At 41.7% G+C, this 23,222-nt stretch overlaps 3 protein-coding genes across 4 annotated transcripts in view; all 3 read right to left on the bottom strand.

Annotated features, from left to right (window-relative positions):
* Window positions 1-1,066: 1,066 nt before the first annotated feature.
* On the bottom strand, window positions 1,067-6,464 carry si:dkey-183i3.5 (uncharacterized protein LOC566445 homolog). The gene is made up of 10 exons (XM_017698502.2): window positions 5,937-6,464; window positions 5,391-5,602; window positions 5,198-5,258; window positions 5,012-5,107; window positions 4,721-4,897; window positions 4,353-4,478; window positions 3,392-3,505; window positions 3,099-3,205; window positions 2,669-2,982; window positions 1,067-1,306 (listed from the first exon to the last, which is right to left on the bottom strand). The coding sequence occupies exons 1-10, from the start codon at window positions 6,462-6,464 to the stop codon at window positions 1,287-1,289; spliced, it is 1,755 nt and encodes a 584-aa protein (XP_017553991.1). The 3' UTR covers window positions 1,067-1,286.
* Window positions 6,465-9,762: 3,298 nt separating this feature from the next.
* On the bottom strand, window positions 9,763-11,738 carry si:dkey-183i3.9 (uncharacterized protein C11orf87 homolog). The gene is made up of 2 exons (XM_017698500.2): window positions 11,325-11,738; window positions 9,763-11,164 (listed from the first exon to the last, which is right to left on the bottom strand). The coding sequence occupies exon 2, from the start codon at window positions 11,031-11,033 to the stop codon at window positions 10,572-10,574; it is 462 nt and encodes a 153-aa protein (XP_017553989.1). The 5' UTR covers window positions 11,034-11,164; window positions 11,325-11,738; the 3' UTR covers window positions 9,763-10,571.
* Window positions 11,739-15,386: 3,648 nt separating this feature from the next.
* The window catches only part of ddx10 (DEAD (Asp-Glu-Ala-Asp) box polypeptide 10), a 30,787-nt gene continuing 22,951 nt past the window's right edge, over window positions 15,387-23,222 (bottom strand). Inside the window, exons 17-18 of one of the 2 annotated variants that reach the window (XM_017698564.2) lie at window positions 20,762-20,898; window positions 15,387-15,738 (exon numbers count right to left, since the gene is read on the bottom strand). In XM_017698564.2, the coding sequence (XP_017554053.1) occupies window positions 15,546-15,738; window positions 20,762-20,898 (330 nt within the window). In that variant the 3' untranslated portion in view covers window positions 15,387-15,545. The remainder of the gene's footprint in view (window positions 15,739-20,761; window positions 20,899-23,222) is intronic. The other variant, XM_017698565.2, reaches the window with a different exon arrangement.

The following is a 23,222-nucleotide window of genomic DNA, read 5'->3' as shown; positions in this document are numbered from 1 at the left end:
AACACTTTATATATGGCCACATCCACTTTATTAATATTTTGTACATGCCCTGATCCAAATGTGGGAAATATGCTGACATGTTGTGATACATTCTAAATGTTGTTGACCTGCTATTTTACACTACAGCTCAAAAATACTTTTTTGGTCAAATTGTCCATGATCCTCTATAACCAGTTTACAAGTCCTCAAGTTGTTTGGTGAAACTTGATAATCAAATACCTCAGGATTGGGATTAGGATTAGGATTATTCAAAGAAAAAACAAGCGTCTTTATTTTTTGTCATTTTCAGTTTTCTGAGTGTTTATGTGTGTGTGTGTATAATTATGTATATATATATATATATATATATATATATATATATATATATATATATATATATATATATATATATATGTATATAATGTCACTTTACTGTCAGTTGGTTTGTATATACATTACATTGTACAAATTTCAGATCAAGCATTATTAGTAGGTTAACATCTTCATAGTATTAGTGCTCTTGAAAAAAAAACAGCACCTACTCAGAAGCCACAGAGGGCTGGTTTTCACACTTTAGCTTGCTTTCCCCTAACCTGTCTGTAGTCATGAAGAAAACTACTTCAAACTCTGACCTGCAACATAACAGCATAAAGATGCATTCAGCTAAAATGTCAAAGGTAAAAGAAAACACATCAAAGTTCTGAGCATTCCTTTTCTGTCAGTGCATGATGTTTGATGTTCCTTCAAGCCACTGTTGCATACTGATACCTTTAACTACTTGCGTTTTCTTTTTTTCTTCTTTTTTCTACACATTTTAAGAGACAGTAGCCTTTATTATTCGTGAAAAAATAAAAATGAATATGTAGGCCACTGCCACCCCTTTCTGGAAAGTTTATAACTCTCTGATGAAACAAACGTAGCCACTTGCTGTAACACGTACATACTATGTAAATCTTTAAGCTGTAACAGCTGAGTGAGTATGAAAACATTTTCGCAGATCAAACCTGCTGAAAATGGTTATAACATACAAAGCATTATTAAATGAACACTGTTTTATTGTGTTTTAGCACAATAATTGTACAAAATCTGAATCTGGAAGTATAATATTTTATAGAATCTTACAATATTACAGAGGTCTTGAATCTGGAGCCACATAAAAATGCAAACGCTTCTCAAACTGATTTCTTTTAGGAAGCAATAACTGGGCAAATGTTCTCTGTGTTCTGTGTAGCTTGTTCCCTCGTTGTCACTGGTATGGTGATGCAGTGCTATTCAGTGGAGCAAAGAGGCAGGATGACTGTTTTTCTTCAGTAAACACTGGAAGAGACTGGAGGAAAACAGAACATTTCATGAATGACTGTTTTACTAAACACTTTTGGGAATTATGAATCTTCTAGTAAACGTCATTTTTATCTTTGCCAAAAATGTAACCTTCATTTTTAGTTTCATCTGCTCTACTACACCCACTTTAACTCAAGAAGGGCTCATTTAATAACTGATCAGTTTACATAATATGTTGGGGGCACGCAGGTGGAATTAGCTATGACTACTTTTCATAATACATTTGGGGAGGGAATTTGTTCCAAAGCAATTAACCACTGCCTTTTATTCTAAGTGTGTGTCAAAGTGTAACGTTCGACAGGGGAGAGACGAACGCGGATGAAGCTAACAATATCCCAGGGATAGACAGAATAGCACAAAAGGGTGAAATCAAAGGACGAAGTCGGTAGGAACGAGAAAAAGGGTCATAACACACAGTCATAGGATATCTAGAAATCGCTCAGTACGTTCTTATGGTGGAGAAGCCACACCTCGCACCGAACTCTACTCTGGACCGGTCTTAAACAGCGCCAAACTAGGTCAACCTGCACAGGTGCGCCAGATCAGTGATCAGGAGACTGCGAGCGCTGGTAGTGACGCGGGCGCTCGTCCCGAGTCATGTGATCTCCCGATGCCGTCTGGGAGATGGAGTCCGAGATAGCGTCCGAGTCCGCCTGAGGCGTGACACAAAGGTTTTTCTGTACTTTTCTAAGAACTTGTGGTAACTGACTACAGTCATATGCCAAAATTTGACCACTACTGGTCAAATGACATTCTGTTGATTTTCTAAGTAAAAACAAGCTAAACTTATATTACAGAACTATGACATTTTTGAGCACATTTTGTATTAAGAGTTTAATATATTGGAAATAAAACACAAAAAATATACTTATATATAATTATTGCACAAGCCATTTTTTCATAGTTGTAAATGAATTAAATAAATAAAATAAATAAATACATTTTCCGTTAAACTGTACAGAAGTCTGTTGTCTGTAGGTATTTACTTATTTCCACTTAGAAAATCAACAAAAATGTAATTTGACCAGGGCACCCAAACTGGCTACATATGCTGCATGAATTAATTGGAAAATCACTTGCAAGCCTGGCTTCCTTGTCCAAGATCAGTGCCTGACTGATCAAATTATTTTTCGACTAAATGGGCACCCATTCCAGTCGCCCATTCCAGCCCTCCCAGAAGAGTGAAGGCTGTAATAGCTGTGAAAGAGAGAGGGGGGCTAACTCCAAATTAATGCCCTCAGTTTTGGCATAGGATGTACAACAAGCTCAGAGGTGTGATGGTCAGGTGTCCATTTAGAGTATGCACTATGCTATGATTTGAAGGTGCAGTTTAATTCATTATACTTACGTGCACTGCTGCTCAGGCTGGAAGACATGTAGCTGCTCCCACCTGCTCCAAATCCTCCACCGAACCCTCCTCCCAGTCCCACTCCAAGACCTCCCAGACCTCCTCCCAGACCTCCTCCCAGACCTCCTCCCAGACCTCCTCCTAGACCCCCACCCAGGCCCAGGCCAAGACCATATCCTCCTCCCAAACCGAGGCCTGCACCTCCTCCCAGACCTCCTGCTCCTGCAGCCAGGGCTAAAGCTCCAGCACCACCTGCTCCTCCTCCTACTGTTGTCTTAGACATGTGAACTGTGACACCTCCTCCAGACTTCAGCCTGGTTCACCAAACACACATGTACACACATACATACATGAGTCATGCGGTCATTTGCTTTGATCACACTTGCTTCAACAAAAAATGTTTGAGAGATGGTCCTGACTGTCTCTGTACCTGTTTTCCTCACTGTCCAGGAGTTTCTTGTAGGCTGTAATCTCAACATCTAGAGACATTTTGCTGGCCAGGAGTTCCTGGTATTCTTGTCCATAATGTGTGATTTGCTACAAAGCAAAGGTTTAGTGGGGTGTAGAATTAGTGAGGTGTGTATTAACAGTTTAAAAATGCATGGTAGCAATGACAGGTGGCACTGATTTTGGAATATTAGACTTGATTATAACAAATGAATGAATTATACTAATATTCAGTGCATCAATTAATTTCTCTCAAAGCTGTGAGAGGAAACATACCTTTCTGAGGTCATCAAGCTGGGACTTGAGGGCGACCACTTGTTCCTGGTATGTCTCAGTGTGGGTGTTTGTGTGAGATTCAGCTTCGTCCACCTGAGACTCCAGCTGGACATTCTGGAAGACAGGGCACAGATACACACTTCATACACGAGTAACTAGAAACAAACACATTTTTAGCTACTAAAATGTCCAGCACGTGCTGGCATAATTTGCATTGCTTATTAAATAGGTATTTACATAATGAAATTAATTATTTAATTAATTAATTTCATTTTCAATTCCAGAGATTTTTCCAAATTCCAAAATCTCAATGAGATATAAACAAAGATATAAACAACTATATATATATATATAGACACACACTATTTACAATACATATATTTAATATATATATTTACTACATATATATTACCTTATGACAGCCTTTGTGTACCTCTCCACTATGACTAAGATTGTAAAAAATATAGAAGGCCAAAACCTTACTACAAAACTATCATAGAACAACATCTCCAGCACCTGCCAGTGTATTTGTGACCATGTTATGTAACAGCTATCTGAGGTAGCTAAACACTTAGAACATCTGGTTCATATCATAACCACTGTGAACAATTCTGACTCTGTTAGTTTCTCTAGAGTTGCACATTTTACACCAAACTATTGAATGACTTTATTTACATTGTAATGTTTAAATAGGTAGCAGTTTTGAAAATTTGGTGAAGCTGCCCTTTGAGGGGTTAACTAGCGGCATTTGGGCTTGCATAACATTCCTCAACCTCTTAAACTCTAAACTGGTTATTCAGTTTTAAGACTTATTATTCAGTAATTACTATGAATGATTTGGTAATTACTATAAAACTAATGTATATGTTGAACAGTTATTATTAGTAGACTACATACAGGTCCTTAGTTTTAAAGGGTTAACTGGTGCTTCTGTCAGTGACACCATCAGGTAGACACACACCAGTGATTTGAGCCGGTCAATCTCTCTCTGCACTGAGTCGATCTGCAGCTTGTAGACTCGCAGCTCCTCTTTGGCTGCAGTGAGGGACTGAGTACTGGGCTGGGATGATACGGTCATCATGGAGAGCTGCATTCAAATAACACCAGGACAAATGAGATTAGAACAGTGTCCGATTCACGCCTTTGGATATCTGTAAACTGCTTGCAAGTCAGAGAACAAGAATACATCAGGGATATTTTAAACAACCACTAGGGGGAGACAAAAGCATGAAATTAAATAAGGTTTGTATCAAAGGCCTGCAATGGCCATGTAATTCAGTGTGAGAAGACTGTGATTGTTTCTGCAACTGGATTATGAAGGTCTTTTACACTGTCCTGCACGGAGAGGAGGGCATCCTGCTTGCTGCGTTGAGCCAGAGTTTCATAGTGGGCTTTAACTTCAGTCAGGGCAGACGTCAGGTCCTGGGCTTGAGCTGCGTTGTCTACTGAGATGGAGACCGCTGATTTCACACTGCCAGTCACAATGTTCCTCACCTCCGTCACTTTCTGAAAAGCACACATACCCACACATGAGCAGTGCCATAATGCATAATGGTTTGTGCAGCTCTAGTGACCAAGCTTTTCATACTGAAATCCATTGTTGCTAAGAAAGGTACTCACAGCATCATACACCTGCTTGGACAGAGTAATCTGATCTTCCAGGCCACTAATGTTGGTTTGGAGCTCAAAAATGGCAAGATACAGGTTGTCCACTTCCTGTTTAAAGAAAACATAAAAAAACATATATTAATATAACACAATAGCACCAAAGAACATGCAGTCTACATGTCAATTAAACCGGCATACCTCTTTTAATGTGGTCCAGTCCATCTCTAGAGATTTGGTCTGAGCTGTCTCCTCTTCATATCTTAAATTATAAAAAATAGAACTCATGTTCATTTATCTGATAATGCACATACATTGTACTCACACCGGAATTAAACAATAAGCAGATTAAGTAACCAATTCTATATAAAGAAACTAAATGAGCGAATCTGACCTGGCTTGTACATCATCAATGATGCCTTTGTAGTGCTCAATCTCAGCAATGATGGCCTCTTTGGTGGCAGTGAGGCTGTCAATCTGGGATTTGTAGGTTCCGATTGCTGAGGTAAGCAGGATGGAGGTGCTGGCGGGGCCACCCTGCTCTGGGTTGGTGAACATGGATATCTTGGCTTTCAGAACAGCGTTGTGCTGCTCCAGGGACCGAGCCTGAATAACATCAGTTAGACAGAACATCTAGGTTAGAGCTCAAGAAGAGTTTCATACTGAAACATCACTGTCATAAAGTATCTGTATCAATGATATTGATATGAGCTATTCTTGAGGGACAGAGCAGGTGTTCATGAATTGTGTGAGGGTTTACTGGATGTTGTGATGCTGAAATGCTGAGCTACATTCCCAGTGGATATACATATAGACCAACCAATGACCATTACACCAAATCTAACACACCCAATATCCTGTAAAGCTGCCTGTTGTTAAAGGTGCCACATAAATATAGTTTGACTTGAAATGACTGCTTAAAGAAAAGCTTTTAGTTTACCTTATCGATGAATGAGGCAAATTTGTCATTGAGGGCTTGAAGCTCTTCTTTTTCTTTCATGCGGGTGACCTGCACAGTGTCCATGGATGGCAGTGTGGGGTCAATGCTTGGCACCGGACTGACACCTGCATCTATTGTGGTGGTGGAGCTGAGGAATGATGGGTTGAAGCCATAGCCTCCGATCTTGAAGACACGGCCACCTAGGCGAGCCCTCAGTGGGGCCACACCTGCTCTGAAGCCCGCTGCTCTGGCACCCCCAGCAGCAGCCAGGCCCAAACCACCACCCAGGCCAAAACCGGCTCCAGCAGCACCAGCGCCAAGCCCCAAGCCTCCACCCAATCCTAGACCCAAACCAAGCCCTCCACCTAGGCCAAGGCCAGCTCCGGCTCCCCTAGCCAAACCCAGCGAGCGTGACAGGGCTGCGCTAGAGCCTCCAGCACCCCTCGCCCCGGAGAACAGACGGTTGCCGCCATAGGTGGCCCCAAATCTGACAGCTCCCCCACTGACTCGCATGCTGGTGTCGGCCATGTTGACTCTCAGAGCTGGGGTCCAGGTATTTTTGCAGAGCAGTCCTGGCACTAAGTCAGGCTGTCCTAATACCTCTCTGGCCTTTAAATAAACCAAGCCTTGCAGGGGCTGCTCAAGTTGGATGCCGCTGATTTGCTGTAGCTGCCTATGAGCCTATCTCATATGACTGGCAGGCCAGCGTCCCCCCTGCAGGCACTGATCTGCCTCAAACATGTTCAGTGAGATTCAACAGCCCAAGGCATTAAGGACGTCTAAGGGGCCCTGGAGCCTCCGTTGATAGAGGTACGTTTTGATTGACAGCACAAAGTCCTCTTTTATACTCTCTAGAGTCTGAAAGTTTCTGGTATACAGGCTCTTGAGATATCAGCCATGGATTTTTATGATGCTGAATGGAAACTCAAGAACGTTTCTTATGAAAGAAAAGATCCCTACACCAATAAATCAAACCTGAGCTTGACATTGAGTGGCAGGTGTATACGCTATTACCTGAATGTTTCTTGCCCCAAAGGAAAAAGAACTGTAGCTGCAGCAGTGCTGAATGGTATGTAACATGCTGTAACAGAATAAGGTCTGCTGGTAATAGCGGATGGCATTCTTCTTTACATTTACAGCATTTAGCAGATGCTCTTATCCAGAGTGACTTACAAGAAGTGTTTTGACTGCTAGAGAAAGTATCTTTGCTAGTTACCAATAGGTTAGAGAAAAAGACAGTCCTGAGCTCATAAAGAAAAAGTTACTGTTGATACCCAGAGAAAAGGAATAGAGTTGAGCACAGAACTCTGTGCCATGCAATGCAATACAATACAATACAGTACAATAAATTACAATACACAGTTCATTCAACAATAAAGTAGACTACAATACACAGTGCAATACAATCAAATATAATATACAAGTGGAGCGCAATATATTGCAAAAAATACTTAATTCAATGAGTTCTTCTTGTTATTTAACTGCAAAAGTTCTCAAACAACAAAATCCTTTTTTGGAGGTAATTCCAGGCACTGCACAAGCTTAGCAGCTGCTGCTCAGAATCAATTCTCACCTTCCAAATAACCTTGAAAAGCAGACATTTAGAGTACCAGGGGATTTCTTGCTGGTTTCTTGGCTCATGCTAAAAATCACACGGCTAGCGATGTTGTCCAGGTCTCTGGGGTATCGGATTGAGGAGACATTAAAAAGCTTTTCTCAGGGCTGCCTGTTCCTGTCTCTGACACTGACCCTGGGTGCTAAGAGACACATCCATGTCTGATGAGAAAGTTCTATCTCTTGTCGATCAGCAGTTCTTTGCGGTTTATATAAATGTAAATGTGATGCACCAAGCAACTTGAACTTCTATTGATTATTATAGATTCATGTGCCATAACTGATTGAATCCATTTACCATATTCTTCTACAATATGGAGTTATGGAATAGCTAAACAGTATGCTGTATCTAAATACAAGCTGTATGTAGAGTAAAGGTTCACTAAAATGTATATAAATCATAGTTTGGCTTCTTGATGCAAAAGGTTGCACAAAAAAATGATCATAAAAAATAGTGGAATGGTTAGTATATGTTTTTTATTGGAGGAGGTCATTTAATAAGGGGTCTGTTTGTGTTTCTGGCTTTCTAGACCCAAGCAGAAGCTCCCTAGAACTCCACGCCAAGTTCGTAGAGTTCTCATCCCTCCTTTAATCCGTTTAGCCTCATTCTATCACCATATGTTGAAGGCATAGTTTGAGGTTGCAAAAAACAATTAAATCCCATTTGCAGGTAGACGGGACTATGTAAAAGAAGGCTGTCTTGAGATTGAGTGAATGACCTGCTGTGTCATTATATAAATAAAGTCCTCACTTCTGCCGAATTTAAAACACATTCACACACATACACACATATATATATATTTATTTTTTAAAATTTTTGCTGCTGTCGGGACATTTTGGCATTTTTCAGTTTTTGACATTACTTGAAAATGCCTGTGGTCCTTATACATTGTGTATAAATGTAATGATGAGTGATCAAAAAGAAACTGGGAAAAACGACTTGGAAAAAAGTCTGGTTCCGTTGACTTACATATATAGGTTTGGTCTGACAACACCTATATACACTCGCTCATCCATGTCTTTATGGACCTTGCTTTGTGCACTGGTGCACAGTCATGTTGGAACAGGAACAGGCCATCCCCAAACTGTTACAACAAAGTTGAGAGCATGAAATGTCCAAAATCTCTTGGTCTGCTGAAGCATTAAGAGTTCCTTTCACTGGAAATAAGGGGCTGAGCCCAACTCCTGAAAAACACCATCACACTATAATCCCCCCAAACTTTACACTTGGCACAATGCAGTCAGACAAGCACCGCTCTCCTGGCAACCGCTAAACCCAGACTCGTCCATCAGATTGCCAGACAGAGAAGTGTGATTCATCTCTCCAGAGAACACATCTAGAGTCCAGTGGTGGTGCTTTACACCACTGCATTTGACACTTTGCATCAAGCTTGATGATGTAAAACTTGGATGAGTTGGATGCAACCCACTCCATGAAGCACTCTACGCACTGTTCTTGAGCTAATCTGAAGGCCACTTGAAGTTTGTAGGTTTGCAGTGATTGACTGCAGAAAGTTGGCAACCTGTCATTTTACGGCCTACTACTTCGTGGCTGAGTTGCTGTCGTTCACAATCACTTCCACTTTTTTTATAATACCACTGACAATTGACGGTGGAATATTTAGTAGTGAGGAAATTTCATGACTGGACTTGTTGCAGAGGTGGCATCCCATCATGGTACCACACTGGAATTCACTGAGCTCCTGAGAGCGACCTGTTCTTTCACTAATGTTTGTAGAAGTCGGGCCATGCCTAGTTTGGTTTTATACACCTGTGGCCATGGAAGTGATTGGAAGATAATTGGAATTCAATTATTTGGATGGGTGAGTGAATACTTTTGGCAATATAATGTACACACACACACACACACACACACACACACACCTGATTACACTTAATTGGCAGGTTTAGTGGGTGTGTTTGAGTGGGGGATGGGGGGGGACTATGAATTGTGCTGGACGCTGTCCCTCGAAGATTGCAGTTTTACACTCCTGCATTAAAGAGTGTTCACTCAAAACCAAAGGGGGGGACTTTGGGGAATGAGGGTGTGAGGGTCACCACTCACTTTACAAACCTTCAAATAATTCAATAACAGCCAAACAAACACAAATAAGCAAATCTCCCAATTTGCCTGTAGACACCTCTAAACATAAGTCTCTAAAGGATCCCACCACAGAACTACGTAACAAAACAGTCAATATTTAACCAAATACATTGTTTAATGATCTTTATTTAGCATTGATAATTTACAGCTACACTATATCTTGCTTCAAATAATATACTACGAAATAATTTGAGAGCTATATAAGAAAACAACAGTAAAACCTTCGCTTCCTTTCTTTCAGAACTTAACTGGTGTTCAGAGGCCTCCATGGCTGACAGAGCTTCAGTAAAGGTGCTTGTACTATTGTGGAGTTTATGTTTTGCACTGCTGACATTGCTGTAATAGTCTGACTAGAGTTAACTTCAGTAAGGACGTCACGGCTAATTAAAGAGTGAATAGACGGTGCATCATTACAGACCCTTCCCAGCATCTTTCTCAGTTCTGCATATCTAAAGTAGAGCAGGCAAACAAACAAACAAAAACAGTCTTAGCTGCTTTTCATACAGCGCAGGCTTTAGATCCTCGGATTAATTAAAATCAGTGTCATATTAGGACAGTTTCCTCCATATAAAACATTCCACGGCAGAAGGAAGTTCGTGCGCAGCACCTCGGACAGCACTCCGCGTCCAGTTTGATGAAAACCCGCCTGAAGTCCCGCAGCTGTCCTGTCCAGTTTCTTCCCCATCCATCACTGTCCACTGACAATGCCGGTTTGTACAGAACACAAGGGGGGACTGGGGGGTTCTAGCCTACACTGGGGGAAGCTGTAACTCCTTTCTGGAAGGAGAAGAAACCGGAGAAAAGTAGATATATTTCGAGGGATGCTAACGCTAATACGGAACGGCTTTGCTGTTGCTGTTTACTGGTATATTTCTGCATATTTACACGTCTCAAGTACTTTTTCCCTCTCCAGCTTATCATGACACAGCAACAGCCTCGAGCACCGCTTCATCCACGCCCTTCATGTCCTCAGTCTCCGTGGGTGAAGTGGTGGGAGGATGATCAGGGGCTGCGCTCGGCTTGCCTGGGAAGGCTGACCGATGCTCAATGTCTCTGGAAGCGGGACGGATGATGGTGCAACGCCCCAAATCAGGCTTGGCTCTGGCCGGGACGGGGCTGCGGTGGTCCCTCTCGTACTCCTCCTGCGCCCTCTCGATCTTCCTCCTCTTCATCTTGCCTTTGTGGCAGTGGTGTGTGGTCAGGGACAGCGCCACGATCGCCACGATCACGACGCCCAGCAAAGTGAGAGCAGAAGTGGAGGAGAACGGCGGCGGGAGGTGCTCAACTTTCTCGGCGCATGTGACGTTGCTCTCGAGCCCCTCGCCGAAAGCACCGCTCTCCGCTGCCCCTGAGCTCATGGCTGAAGGGCTGAAGGGCATCTTTCAGCACCGGGAGGGGGACGTGGATCTCCGTGCGGTGTCAACTCTGCCAAATCCCGGGCTGATTAGGAGCACGACTGCACCTCTCCAGAGAAGACCCCCGTTTTTACGCAGAGAACCCCTCAGGACGGCTTAAGAAACGAAGAAATCAAATGAATGTGAGAAAAATACAGCTCGATTCAACCTTAATTGCCCCCAAGAAAGGGAAACTACTGCACGCGCATGAACACGCGTTCACACGCTGAAAAGCATGAATAAAAACATCTCACTCAGTTTTCAGCCTCATCTTACCTGAAAGCAGTGTCTGGTCCCAGCAGAGCCCGAGCGAACACCCAACACCCAACACCCAACACACACACACACGCGCGCGGGCGCGCAAGGTGGTTTGGAAACCTCTCAGACTTCAGCTGACGTAAAGCTCCACCGAAGCCTTCGTTCCGTCCAGCAGGTCCAGTTGACAACAATCACAGCTCAGGCTGGAACACAGTGACGAGCTACCAGCTGCAGGGCGGTTAAACACCTCCAAACGCTTCTTCAGCTGCTCGTTTGAAATGTGTCACACGACCAAAACCAGAGGCTTGCAGCGCGAACTGAGCTGCTGAACAATCCTGTGGCCGCTCCTGCGAGCTGGCACACTGTGTTCAATTAAAGCACCGAGAGGGAAATCATGCTGCACGTAGCTGTTTACGAGGAGGCGGCAGTGTCGCTGTCCAGTGCTGAAAGCGCTCAACAGCTGGAGTTTGGACGGTCAGCCTCAATTGGATGAATCTCCATGACGGATTTGAAGAAAATGACTAGACAAAGGATTGCAAGATAATAATAATAATAATAATAATAATAATAGCAGCCTTTTAGAAAACTAAAGAGAAGGAATCCTTATGTTTGCAACCATGTCTGGATTTACCACATGGTGACCTGGGTGACTGTCCAGGGCACCAAAAAGTTGCTCTAAAAGTGCATGGCTTTAAATTACTTTTAGATTCTAATGCAACATCTTTTAAAGCATTTATGGCTGATAAACCAGAATAAATATCTAAAAAGCATAAACACTAAATTTCGCAGACAGCAGCAGCTATATGGAAACAGCTATACCAAAAACATACAGGATCGTTTTGGCATTTTATAGTGACATCTGACGGATCTTTACAAGCTGAGGAGTTGAGTCTGGTTCAGGATAGCTGGCGAGTGGAATTTGGTTCCGGTTAGAATTTGCTTTTGAAGCTGATAGGATAGGTTTTCAGTAAATCCCAGACCTTTTCAGCAAGTGATCTCAGGTTCTTAGTGTGTTTGTGGGGATGAGGCATTAGAGCTGTAATGTCCAGAGGCACCACAGGATCTTAATCTGGCTCTGTTTACAACCATTCACTAACTCAGTACTTAATTTAAGGATTTGGTTGCAAAACACAACACAGACTTCCAAATATTCCTTTTTTAATGATATCCACTGTTGAAAGTTCGTTCACAAGAAATTCTATGCTATATTAGGATTAATATCATTTTCTTAGAGGGGAAAAAAAAAAATCATATCCCAAAAAGAAATGTATATTTGATGAGATTAAACTCTTCAAATGCAAACATTAGTGCAGTAAATAGAAACAAATAGTAACAAAAAAGGCAGATTGAGCTAGTTAGAAGAACACGAGTTTGGATCTAGTTTTCTCTTCGACACACTTGGCCCTCGCATGGATTTATTAAAAGACACTAACAGGAAACCTTTAACTGAATAAAGGCTTGATCAGCCAAACTACGGCTTGGATAACTACAAATAATAATAGTCATGAGGAGAAGAGTGGAAATGGTCAAACGCATTGACTTGCATAAAATGACTAATTATTATATTACATATTAAATACCCTTTTTAAAACTCTTTTCAGGATGTAAAGTAACTTTAGACTTGCTTTTGCACAACTCCCCACACTTCATAAAAATAATCTAAACCCAAGTGACACCATATGCCAATTTGTCCATAGGTTATCCTTAAGTCAAAGGCATTAATAGGGAGTTTGCTGATGTAATGGCCTCTTCTCATCTGGGAAGGCTTTACACTTGAGGTGGAGGAAATTAGGGTAATACAGCCACAGGATCATGAGCGAGTTCAGTTACTGATGTTGGATGATTAGTTCTGGACTACAAACACTACTCCAACTTATCCAAAGGTATTGGATGGTGTATTACTCCAGAGAACACAGTCTCACTGCTCCACAGGCCAAAGCTCTACCCCTCTAGCTGATCTCAGGTCTCAAGAAATAGAAACCTGATGACATGACTGTGGGCACATATTTTAACAGCATGCTTTAAAGTAGCTCACCAGCTGTTCAACTGATTCTCCTGGTACTGTGACTGGGAATCAGTTCCTCTCTGTGCACTGACACTGCCTTTCTCAGCACCCATCTGCTTCTCCTGTATTTCACCAACTAGTCTTGTGCCAGTTGTGAACTGTCCATCCAGAACTATCAGGCTTTTAAAACAGACAGGCCTAGACAGGGCACTAAAGTACAGTGATTATGCCCCGTTATCATCTGGCCAAATAAATAGGTTTCAATTCACAAGTGCAGCACAGTAAGAGCATTCTGTCTCAACTGAAAAAAACTGAATGAGTATAAAGCCGTTCAGTTCAATGACGACACCGTTTTGGAGCAGATCCTGTGCACTTTGTAAGACCACAAATAACTGTAACACTCATGAGAGAACAAAGGTTCATGGCACTAAATTCAATTTAGTATAATCTCCAGAGAGACATACTCAAAAAGCAATACACAAATCTCAGGAGTGAGAATGGGATTAAAACAGGCTCTCAGGCCACTTAATTAAATCCTTCATAAAGTACACAGCATTAGGGAGCTACTATGCCCCGCCACCCGCTGAAGGAGGGAACCCAAATGCGATAAATCCCTGCAGATCCACTGGGCTGTGACGACCCAGCCCATCTAGATCAGGGGAGACCTCTGAATTCATAGCCTGTAATTATGCACATCAATGCACTCATTCATAACTGATGTGACCCATGCCAAGGGACAAATACAACCTCATGCCGGATGGCTTAGCACTAACAAACAGACACATGCACAAATTTCAGGTTTACCAACACCCACTTCCTCAAAATAGTTATTAGAATGTCTTCTACCCAAAATGTAAAACAAAAACAAATCCTCTGCACTTTGCTAGTGGGAGGCTGGCATTTACATGCAGAAAGCATCTCCTTTTCCATCTGTGAAAGAGAGGGGCTGCAATCTGAGCATTAGCTCTAATGATTGTATCTTTCCATTGTGTTCAGCGTGCATTGTTATTCAGAAATGGCCCGGGCACAGAACTGAACCTTTCCACGCCCTTCTGTGCTGAAATAGTTATTAGAGCAGGGAAATAGCGGTGAGGGAAATGACTCTCCAGGCAGGATGCAGGGGCTCCTAATAAACTCACATCTGTGATGGATGACCATGCATCCATGAAGCCAAAACACAAAGAGAGTCACTCCAGCCCCCTTGTAGACAAACAATTCATCTACTCGTTTGCCAGCCCTGTCCGCAGTGGTGTCTCGCAACTGTGCTTGTGAAAAGAGGAGCGTAAGGATATACATACATCATCCGACCTCAACGGCTGGGAAAGTCACTTCTCTACACAGACATTAAGCGTTTTTCCAAAAAACACCATCTGCCACCATCCACAAAAAGTCCTGTACAGATACTGAGTGCACATACGTTGAAATCAGCAACTCAGACCGAATGATGCATAGGAAGAGAGCGGATGTGTTCTGAAGAGCAGTGAGGATCAGAAAGATTAAACTGCAAAAAATGGCCATGGAAGTCCTTCAAGGCAGCAATTCTAAGGCCGCCACTAAGAAGACTTCAAAGATGCATGCATGCTAAGCCATGGCAGAGTGAATTCTTCTCATGTAGAGCCAAAGCAAGCCCTCTCTAGAGATGAGCTGGCTGAATGCAGATAACCGAATACTTCAGCACATGGCCTTTGTGCTCTGACTGGAGGACAACAGAAGCCAATCACAGAGCCTCTCTCTTTCACTTCAATCTCGGGAAGGGGAGCAGGCAAGCAAACCGCATGCATGCTAAGTGGAAGGGTATTGTGATTGGATGCACATTTGAGCCATAAAAATGGCAGCAGTTAAATTAAAATACAGAAGGTACCTGAGCCTGAGAGTTGAACATGCTTTGCCATTAAGATTGGCATCAGCAAGGTAATTCTTTTTTTTTTTTTTGCATCTTACTGCAAAAAACACACTTTCAAGCCACCTGGTAGAGGACCAGATGAGAACTTCTGACTTCAGTTCATATGGAGAGATAAGGACAGACTTCAACTCACAAAGACTGGCAAAATGAAATTAGATAACTCTGAACAAAGTTTGGAAATGTTTAACATCCAGAATATCAAGTTTTATTTGACAAAAAATTAAATTACATCAGCTATAAATGCAGGAGAAGATTCTGCAAATAGAGTCCGCTGTGGGAGAGGTATAAGCATGTGGGTGGGGCCAGGCTTTGGTCACGTGGCCCTGGAAAACTAGCTCCGGCTGCCCAGCAAATGCAGAGCCAGCTCCTCGTCCTCAACCAGAGAGAGGCCAGTGTCCAGAGGCTCCGCTCCTGAGGAGGTCTGCCGGGCCTTCTTTCTCCCCGTCCGCCAGTGTCCTTCATCATCCTCATCTTGACTGCTACTGCAGCTGTGAGTCCTCTTCCTGCCAGTGCACTCAGGACTGCTGTTTAACAGAGGCAAAAGCACAAAAGCTTTATTAAAAAAAAACAAAAAATTACAATGAACAGCAAGGACCCTACAGAAAGGGCAAGCAACACATTACTGTTGAAACAGTTGTGTATCTCTGAAATGGGAATAGAAAATGAATGAAATGAATGAATTGGGATAGAAAAAGAAACAAAGCCTATATAGTGAAGCCAATCTTTCTTGGCGATGCCTCCAGGCAGTTATTCAGTTACACAAGACCCCTACTTGAAAAAAATACTCAAAACTAAAAGCTATTTTGTCATTAGTGTTAAGATCTGGGAAAAAAAAATGGCACAACTGATTTGTACTCTTTAACTTGAATAACACAAAAAATGCCATTTTCAGGTGGTTCTGGCTAGTATGGATGAACATATTTCCACACAGGCCTTTTCCTGCCTGCCAACACTGACATTTTACTTTGGAGGTGGGGGACTGTAATACAATCATCATGTTGAGCATTACAAGCTATCCAGCTCACATTTCAAATGAATGTACAGTGTCCTCCTCTCAGTCTTGGGAAGCAAATGTTTTTCTAACTTTAATGTAATTTAAAAGTAGAGATTTGGGAATTCTGGGCTGATACACACATCCTCAGATAAGAATGCTGATGTACAAACTTTCACATAATATATAAACTGGGGCTACATCTATCTGGATTAGGACTTATTTAAAGAGGGTTATGAATGCAGTAAATGAACACATGCAGATATTTAGGTTATGTACACGTTCTTCCAGAGTGCAATAAATACATAATCAAATATTTGTTTAAACTATACCTCAAACCTAAACGCTTGCCAATACCGATATTATTGTGCATCTCTAAATAAGATATTATTGCAGGATGTTTTGAATGTGTATTTGTCCATTAATCACACAGTTTCACGCAACGTAAAAGGCGGTTAAAAAAGGAAAGTTTTTGGAGTTAAAGTTTTTGATGGGACTGTGTCTATTCGCCTTTGGATTTTAATTTTAAATCAGGTCATTTCTGCAGAGCCAGACCATCAAGCGTAGAGCAATATGAGCAGGCCACTCTCAGACAGTGTCTCTGGGCAACGTTCCCTCCAGCCTCCTGACAACTTTAAAGAGCTTGCCAGGCTCCTGTATGATGAGGGATGTGTATGCATGAGCACACTCATGCATTGCTGCTCGGATTATCCCACTAAATGAGCCCAACTAGGCCTGCTGCTGAATTATTTAAACATCTCATCTAAATTGTTCCTCCATCACTGTTTTCTCCTTTTTCTGCCACAATCAAATATCAACATAAAGCCAGGGCAAATAATGATGTAGCCAAGTGCTGCACTTAATACAGTCTGTTACTAAAGAGCGCTGTACTATATAAAGTTATGTAAACTACCTCTGGGCACTCATGTGCATCCTGGATGGCTAACACTTTGAAAGCCTCATTGTCGCCGAGAGACTTTTTGCATGAAAGGGCACTAAATGTCATTCAATCTATTTAACAGTCAGGCTTGTAGTGAGCACACATCATTAGCCTTTTAAGGCCTGTTGACTTCCACTTGCACCCATAAATCACTGGCCAGTTCCTAATAGCATGCGCACACGCAGCTGAATTTCAATTTGGAAAAGAAATGAAGGATGCACCAGAGCTAGAAACAATATAGCTTAAGATGCGCGTAATGCAAGTGGACAGGGGGCTAAAACAGCCACGGAGAGGCCGTGCTCCAGAGGTGGGGGTGTGTGGAGCGGAGCCAGGAGGATGCAGCCAGTGACAGGTGGTGTGTGTGAAGGCAGCAGAGTGTGCAGGGAGGACAGGTAGCACACAAATGAGCAGAGACTTTAGTGCAGCCCCTGGCTCGAGGCCCAGTCATAAAGCGGCAGGCGCTGCTCTGGAATACAGTGCGGCTGGAGGGAGAGAGAGCATGAGAGACACCATCAGATTTACAGCAGCACCAGCCTCTCCTGCATTCGCAGAGTGTAGCCATGCAGTAAACACCCAGCCCTCGGCCATTAATCAGAAGCAGCACTGCTGTCTGAACCACCGGAGCCGCCTGCTTCACCTGACCCACAACTCAGACAGAACAAGTGGGAAATGAATGAATGAATGAATGTGAGGGAAATGAGTGAGTAAGAATGAGTTTGAGAAACAAAAGAATGGAAATGAAAAAAGAATGAGCTAGAGAAAAATACTTGGTTTGAGTGAGAGAGGAATGAACAAATGAATGAATGAGTAAGAACTGAGTGAGAGACATACTGAGTGTGACAGACCGGGGGGGGCAGAGAGAGAGAGAAAAAGAGTGAATGAATATAATGGAGAATAAGCAACAAAGAACGTGAGATCGAGAGAAAAGAATGAATGAATAAATGAAAGAGATAAATGAGTGACAGACAGCAAGTGAGAAAAAGAATGAATGAAAGAGGGAGATGATCGAGCAAGAACCTTCACACACACAGACAGACAGACAGACAGACAGACAGACAGACAGACAGACAGACAGACAGACAGAGAGAGAGAGAGAGAGAGAGAGAGAGAGAGAGAGAGAGAGAGAGAGAGAGAGAACAAATGGATGAATGAGAAGGAACATGAAAGAATGAAGAGGATGAGAGGGTGGCAGAGAGTGAGACAGTTGGAAAAGAGAGTGTGAATGAGAGAGGAAAGGAACAAGAGAAGGAAGGAGGCAAGGAGGAGGACATGAGAAAATGGAAAAAGAAAGTTTGAAAAAATGAATGAATGAGAGACTCAGACAATAAGAGTGAGAGCATAAGAGGAAAGGAAGCGAGTGATGAAAGAGAGTAAAAACATAATGGAAGGCGTATAAAGGGAAGAGAATTGGTAGATGATAAAGGAACGCATGACGCAGGAGAGAGAAAAGAAAGGCTCACTCAGACTCACAGCTACAGTATAAATCTTTTGTACAGTACTCTTCAGGCAAGACCACATTACCTCTTCCCCTCATCTCCTACTCTAAATCTGAATGTAATTACACGTTTTATGGACTATCTACTGCCAGCACGGGGATCAATGCTTTACACTGCCAACCAATAAATGAATCCTGTTCTTCTATAAGGGAATAACTCCTTCTGAGAAGCAATTATGCAGTGGACTCCAGGACTGATACACACAGGACCAGTGTGCTGCAAACCTAATGAAACTTCATAGAACCAATATGGGCAAGACAAGCAGCAGAGCCTGTGCAGTAATTAAGTGCTGGAAGAATCAATTTCTCATTTTGGGATAATTAAAGGATTATGATTTGGTGTTCTACCTTGGTTTACTACAGGAGGACATTTTAAACATAGCTAATTTACTGTATGTCTCAGCATTAAAAGGTACAGCATGACTGGTTACAGATATGTCAGAAAAACAAGGACTTTAAGTTGTCTGAAAATAAAAATAATTTAATATATTTAAGCCTAATAAGTGTCCCTTTTACTTGGAAAAAACCTAATTTCCATGTTTTTCTAATATAGATTATTTGATGTAATATATTAACACTGTTAAAGTTTCAGAACAAACTATTACTTTCCACATCTAAACGTTTCATGTAAATAAAACTGCAAAAACTTTTTGAATTTAGCATAACTGCCTATTCAGCCTACAGTAGTTTAGCCCCACTCATTCATGATGAGAGTATAAGGAGTATTTCAGAAATTAAGCCCAATGCATGGCAGCCAATCAGCATTTACATCTATCAGTAGAGGTCATTTTCATATATCAATATATTAAAACACAAACAAAAACAGCCAGTCATGCAAAAAAACAAAAAAAAAAACAAAAACAAATTATGACTGTTCCTAGTAGTGATGCACTGATACTGCTACTCGTACCAGGTAGTGGTCCAATACTGCACTCCTTTACTCGCTCTCACACTCATGTACCGATATCAATGTCTGTTACCAACGTCTGATACCAGCTAATATCATGTGACAGAATCTTAAGTGTATGCTGCTGCACTAATGAACAAACTATATAAGCTGGCAGTGAAGGAGGATCTGCTCACACAGTGAAGTTACTGACTGAGGCAGTCAGACACAAAATTGTTTTAAACATATTTAAACCAAGTATACTGGGCGATTTTAAACACACAACCACAACCACTTCCCAATACAAAACAGAAGTGAAAGTGGACATTTACTACCAAAGTCTGTATATACTGACACTACTGTGTTTGCCCAAACAGAATTGTGAAGTATAAACGTCATTGTAAACTGTTTTTATAAAAATAGGCTGCAGAGAGACAGTTTTGCCCTACTGTGAATATCATGTTATTTTGAATGAAACAGCTTTACTGATTATTTGCCGTAGACAGAGCTGTCTATACAGCCTGCATTTCATGAAGCATGTAAATTGGGCTGAGCATTTTCACCTAGTATAAGCAAATAAATCGTATTCTTTGTAAGTACACAATGGTCTTTTCAAACAGACAGTGTGAGTCATCAAAGAACAAGATTTGTAACATCAAGATTTGCATAGTGTATCTTTGGTTTTCGAGGATATTCAACTACATCTTAACCAGCCAATCAAAAGACTCCAACAAGATGCAAACACGAAGCATGAGCTCTTCAGATGCGTGAGCCTCGGATGTGATTCCTGCTGTCACTGTGCCACAGAGACTGATGTTGAAAGAGACAGATGAGGAGCTGGGATCAAAACATAATTTAGTTCAGCTGTAAAGTGCTTCTTTGATTACTTATTTAAAATCAGGTAGTTTTCAACAATTTGCCTGTTAAGGTACAACACACTCATCTACACTAACAAATACTTAATTCTAAGTAGGTCACTCAGTATGGTTCTGTAATCAGTATTTCCAAGTACAAAAAACATGTACTCAAACTTGGATTTGGTCTGAATAAAATAGAGAATACATGGAACTAGACAAACGAGGCTTTTATCAGGGTCAAGCAAAGTTATAATTGCAGACAAGCATACTGATAAGGAAATGGTAAAGACGTGCTTGTTTTCCAAAGAGACAGACCTCTATTAGTGATGAGAAGATTTTAAGAACACAATTTTGCCTTCAGGGAAGAGCATTTCTTACCCTTCGTCATCTTCTTCCTCCGATTCTCGTACTTTGTCAGGATCAGGCAACATGCTGGGGTCAAACTCTTCATCATCAGCTCCTGATAGGTATGCAACCACTTCCTCATCTTCATCTTCGCCCTCCGCACTGTCCTTCTGTTTGGAACAGCGAACGTTAAAATTATGTCTCTAACATTAACACACTTTTTCATAGGATAACAATTTCTGTTAAATAACACAACATTATTACACCCAGTAAACAACCGTGATACTTTGTAGGAAGAGAAAAACTGGACAAATATTTTTTGCTTTTTTGTTTCAAATATGTAGCAAAAAGGGCTTGGGTCACATTCACTTGGTGGACTCAAGTACTCACATTGGTTTTAAAAAAAAAAAAAAAAAAAAAAAGGGGGGGGGGGGAGCCCCCTTGGCTCTTGTTATGCAACCTATGACAAGTCAATGTGATAAGAGCCTTCTTAGTAGCTGGCAAGCTACCAAGAACATTTTGGAAGTCAACAAGTAACTTGCCCCAGATTGGTGTTGCCAGCTTAGGCTTCAGACGGCTCTATTTTTGGATTCGTTCAATTTCTACACGGTAACTGCCCTTCTTTTGACCACACAAATGTAATGCACTTGCACAGAAAAAAGTCTTTAGTTTTATATTTATGACGCTCAGCTGAACTGAGGAGTAAGTGAAACCACTGGATTTAAACCCACTGTGTGGGGAATTTGCTGAGGAAATCTTTGTGGAGGGTTTTTCGTGCTGATTGGGAGCAGACTGGGAGTGGAGGGATAAGAGGCTGTCCCTGTGCTATAACATAACCTTGTTTTGCAAGCGATTCATTTGAAATTCTGCTGACAGACTTGAGGGTTGAACACACACATCCACGTGTGCGGAATAAAGCCAACTCCCTCTCATGCCTTAGATGATTTACTGGGACGAGAGAGAGAGAGGGAGGAGAGAGACACTTAGGGAGAGAGTGAGAGAGAGGGAAATGAGAAAGGGACACAGAGAGAGAGATATAGTGGGTGAGTGGGAGAGAAAGGAATGATGGGAAAAGAGAGAAACAAAAGGACAGCATGGCAAGAACAAAAGTAAGTTCCAAGAAAACAATTGGCAAGAAGTTCCAGTTACAAATTACTACGTACATATTGAGAATGCCTGATTAGATCGCAGCTGGTTAGGACGCTATGCCATTTTTCCTTTGCCACCATTGGTTTAACCGGGCTTAGGCGTCTCTGTCACCAGTCAAAACACAACACATTCGCACATTGATCGCTTCCCTCCCTACTTTAAATAACCCATCAATCACACCCTCTCCAAATCCGCACTGTCACTTCAGCCCCTACACAGTGGTAGGGGGAAATAATTTCCTTAAACGATTGCAGTTTGCGACTATTTGAAATTCATATTATCTATTCTGCAAAGGCCCCGAACCATGTCTCATCAGTTCTCCTGTATATAAATGCCATCACGCACACATGAGTGAGCTCAAAAGCAATCGCTCTTCACAAGCAGCAGCTAAAGCCTCCGAGCATGAATAATTGAACAAAAGCTGTAACCATTTTATATTTTACAACATCATCAGAGTCATGTGACACTTGCAACATGGAATGGTGAACATCAATTTTTAAAGATGGATATTTCGCATTTAGGGCGGTTCATCTCCGCTGGGCACCATAATACTCACAGTTACCCAAACAAATTCTCAAAATTACTGTTACCAAAATGCCACTACTAAGCAGTCTTACAGTAGGATTACAAGCACTTCTGCAGCAGATGCACCAGCACTATTTAAAAAAGTTAACTGTCCTAAAGCACGCACCACCTATTCTATCCTTTTATGCAGTGCTCCTCATAAAAAGGTCCTGGATGAGCTGCTCTTGACCTAGTTCCAGAAGCGCAGATCTCTAACCTCATAAAGATTTGATTACTATTCTTTAGGGAACTATTCAACAAATGATGTAATATCAAATTTCTCCGCAACTCGACTCAATTAGATTGGTAGGATTCAAGACTATTTTTACAGGGGGGGGGGGGGGGGGTTTTAAAAAAAAAAAACACCACAAAACACCACACCAAATATACAAGTGTAATAGGACAAACTATTTAGACTAGGGGGCTCAAACTACTAGCCCGTGAGAGTTTTATACAGCCCATCACATTTACAATTTATCCTTAAATCCAGCCCATAAATCGATTGTTTAATTTTTAACAGTTAAATATTTGATATCAGACAGGTAGATTTGGTTCACCTACCAGACACAGCGGTGGTTACCACACGATCATTATGAAATCAGCTTAGGCTGATGCTTACACCAAAATACAAAAACAGACAGCTGCATGCTAGAGGAACCATTCAAATGAGAAACTGACGGAGCATGAATGTCATGAATGGTTGTTATTTAACTATAACTAATGTAGCTATTTTTCAAACTTGGACTGATTAATTAAATTCTGCCTTTGTGGATTCATCCAT

This window comes from Pygocentrus nattereri, chromosome 16, assembly GCF_015220715.1.
Source record: "Pygocentrus nattereri isolate fPygNat1 chromosome 16, fPygNat1.pri, whole genome shotgun sequence".
In the NCBI taxonomy this organism is placed as follows: domain Eukaryota; kingdom Metazoa; phylum Chordata; class Actinopteri; order Characiformes; family Serrasalmidae; genus Pygocentrus; species Pygocentrus nattereri.
The sequence above is the reverse complement of the archived record's forward strand: the minus strand, read 5'-3'. Positions and strand labels throughout refer to the sequence as shown.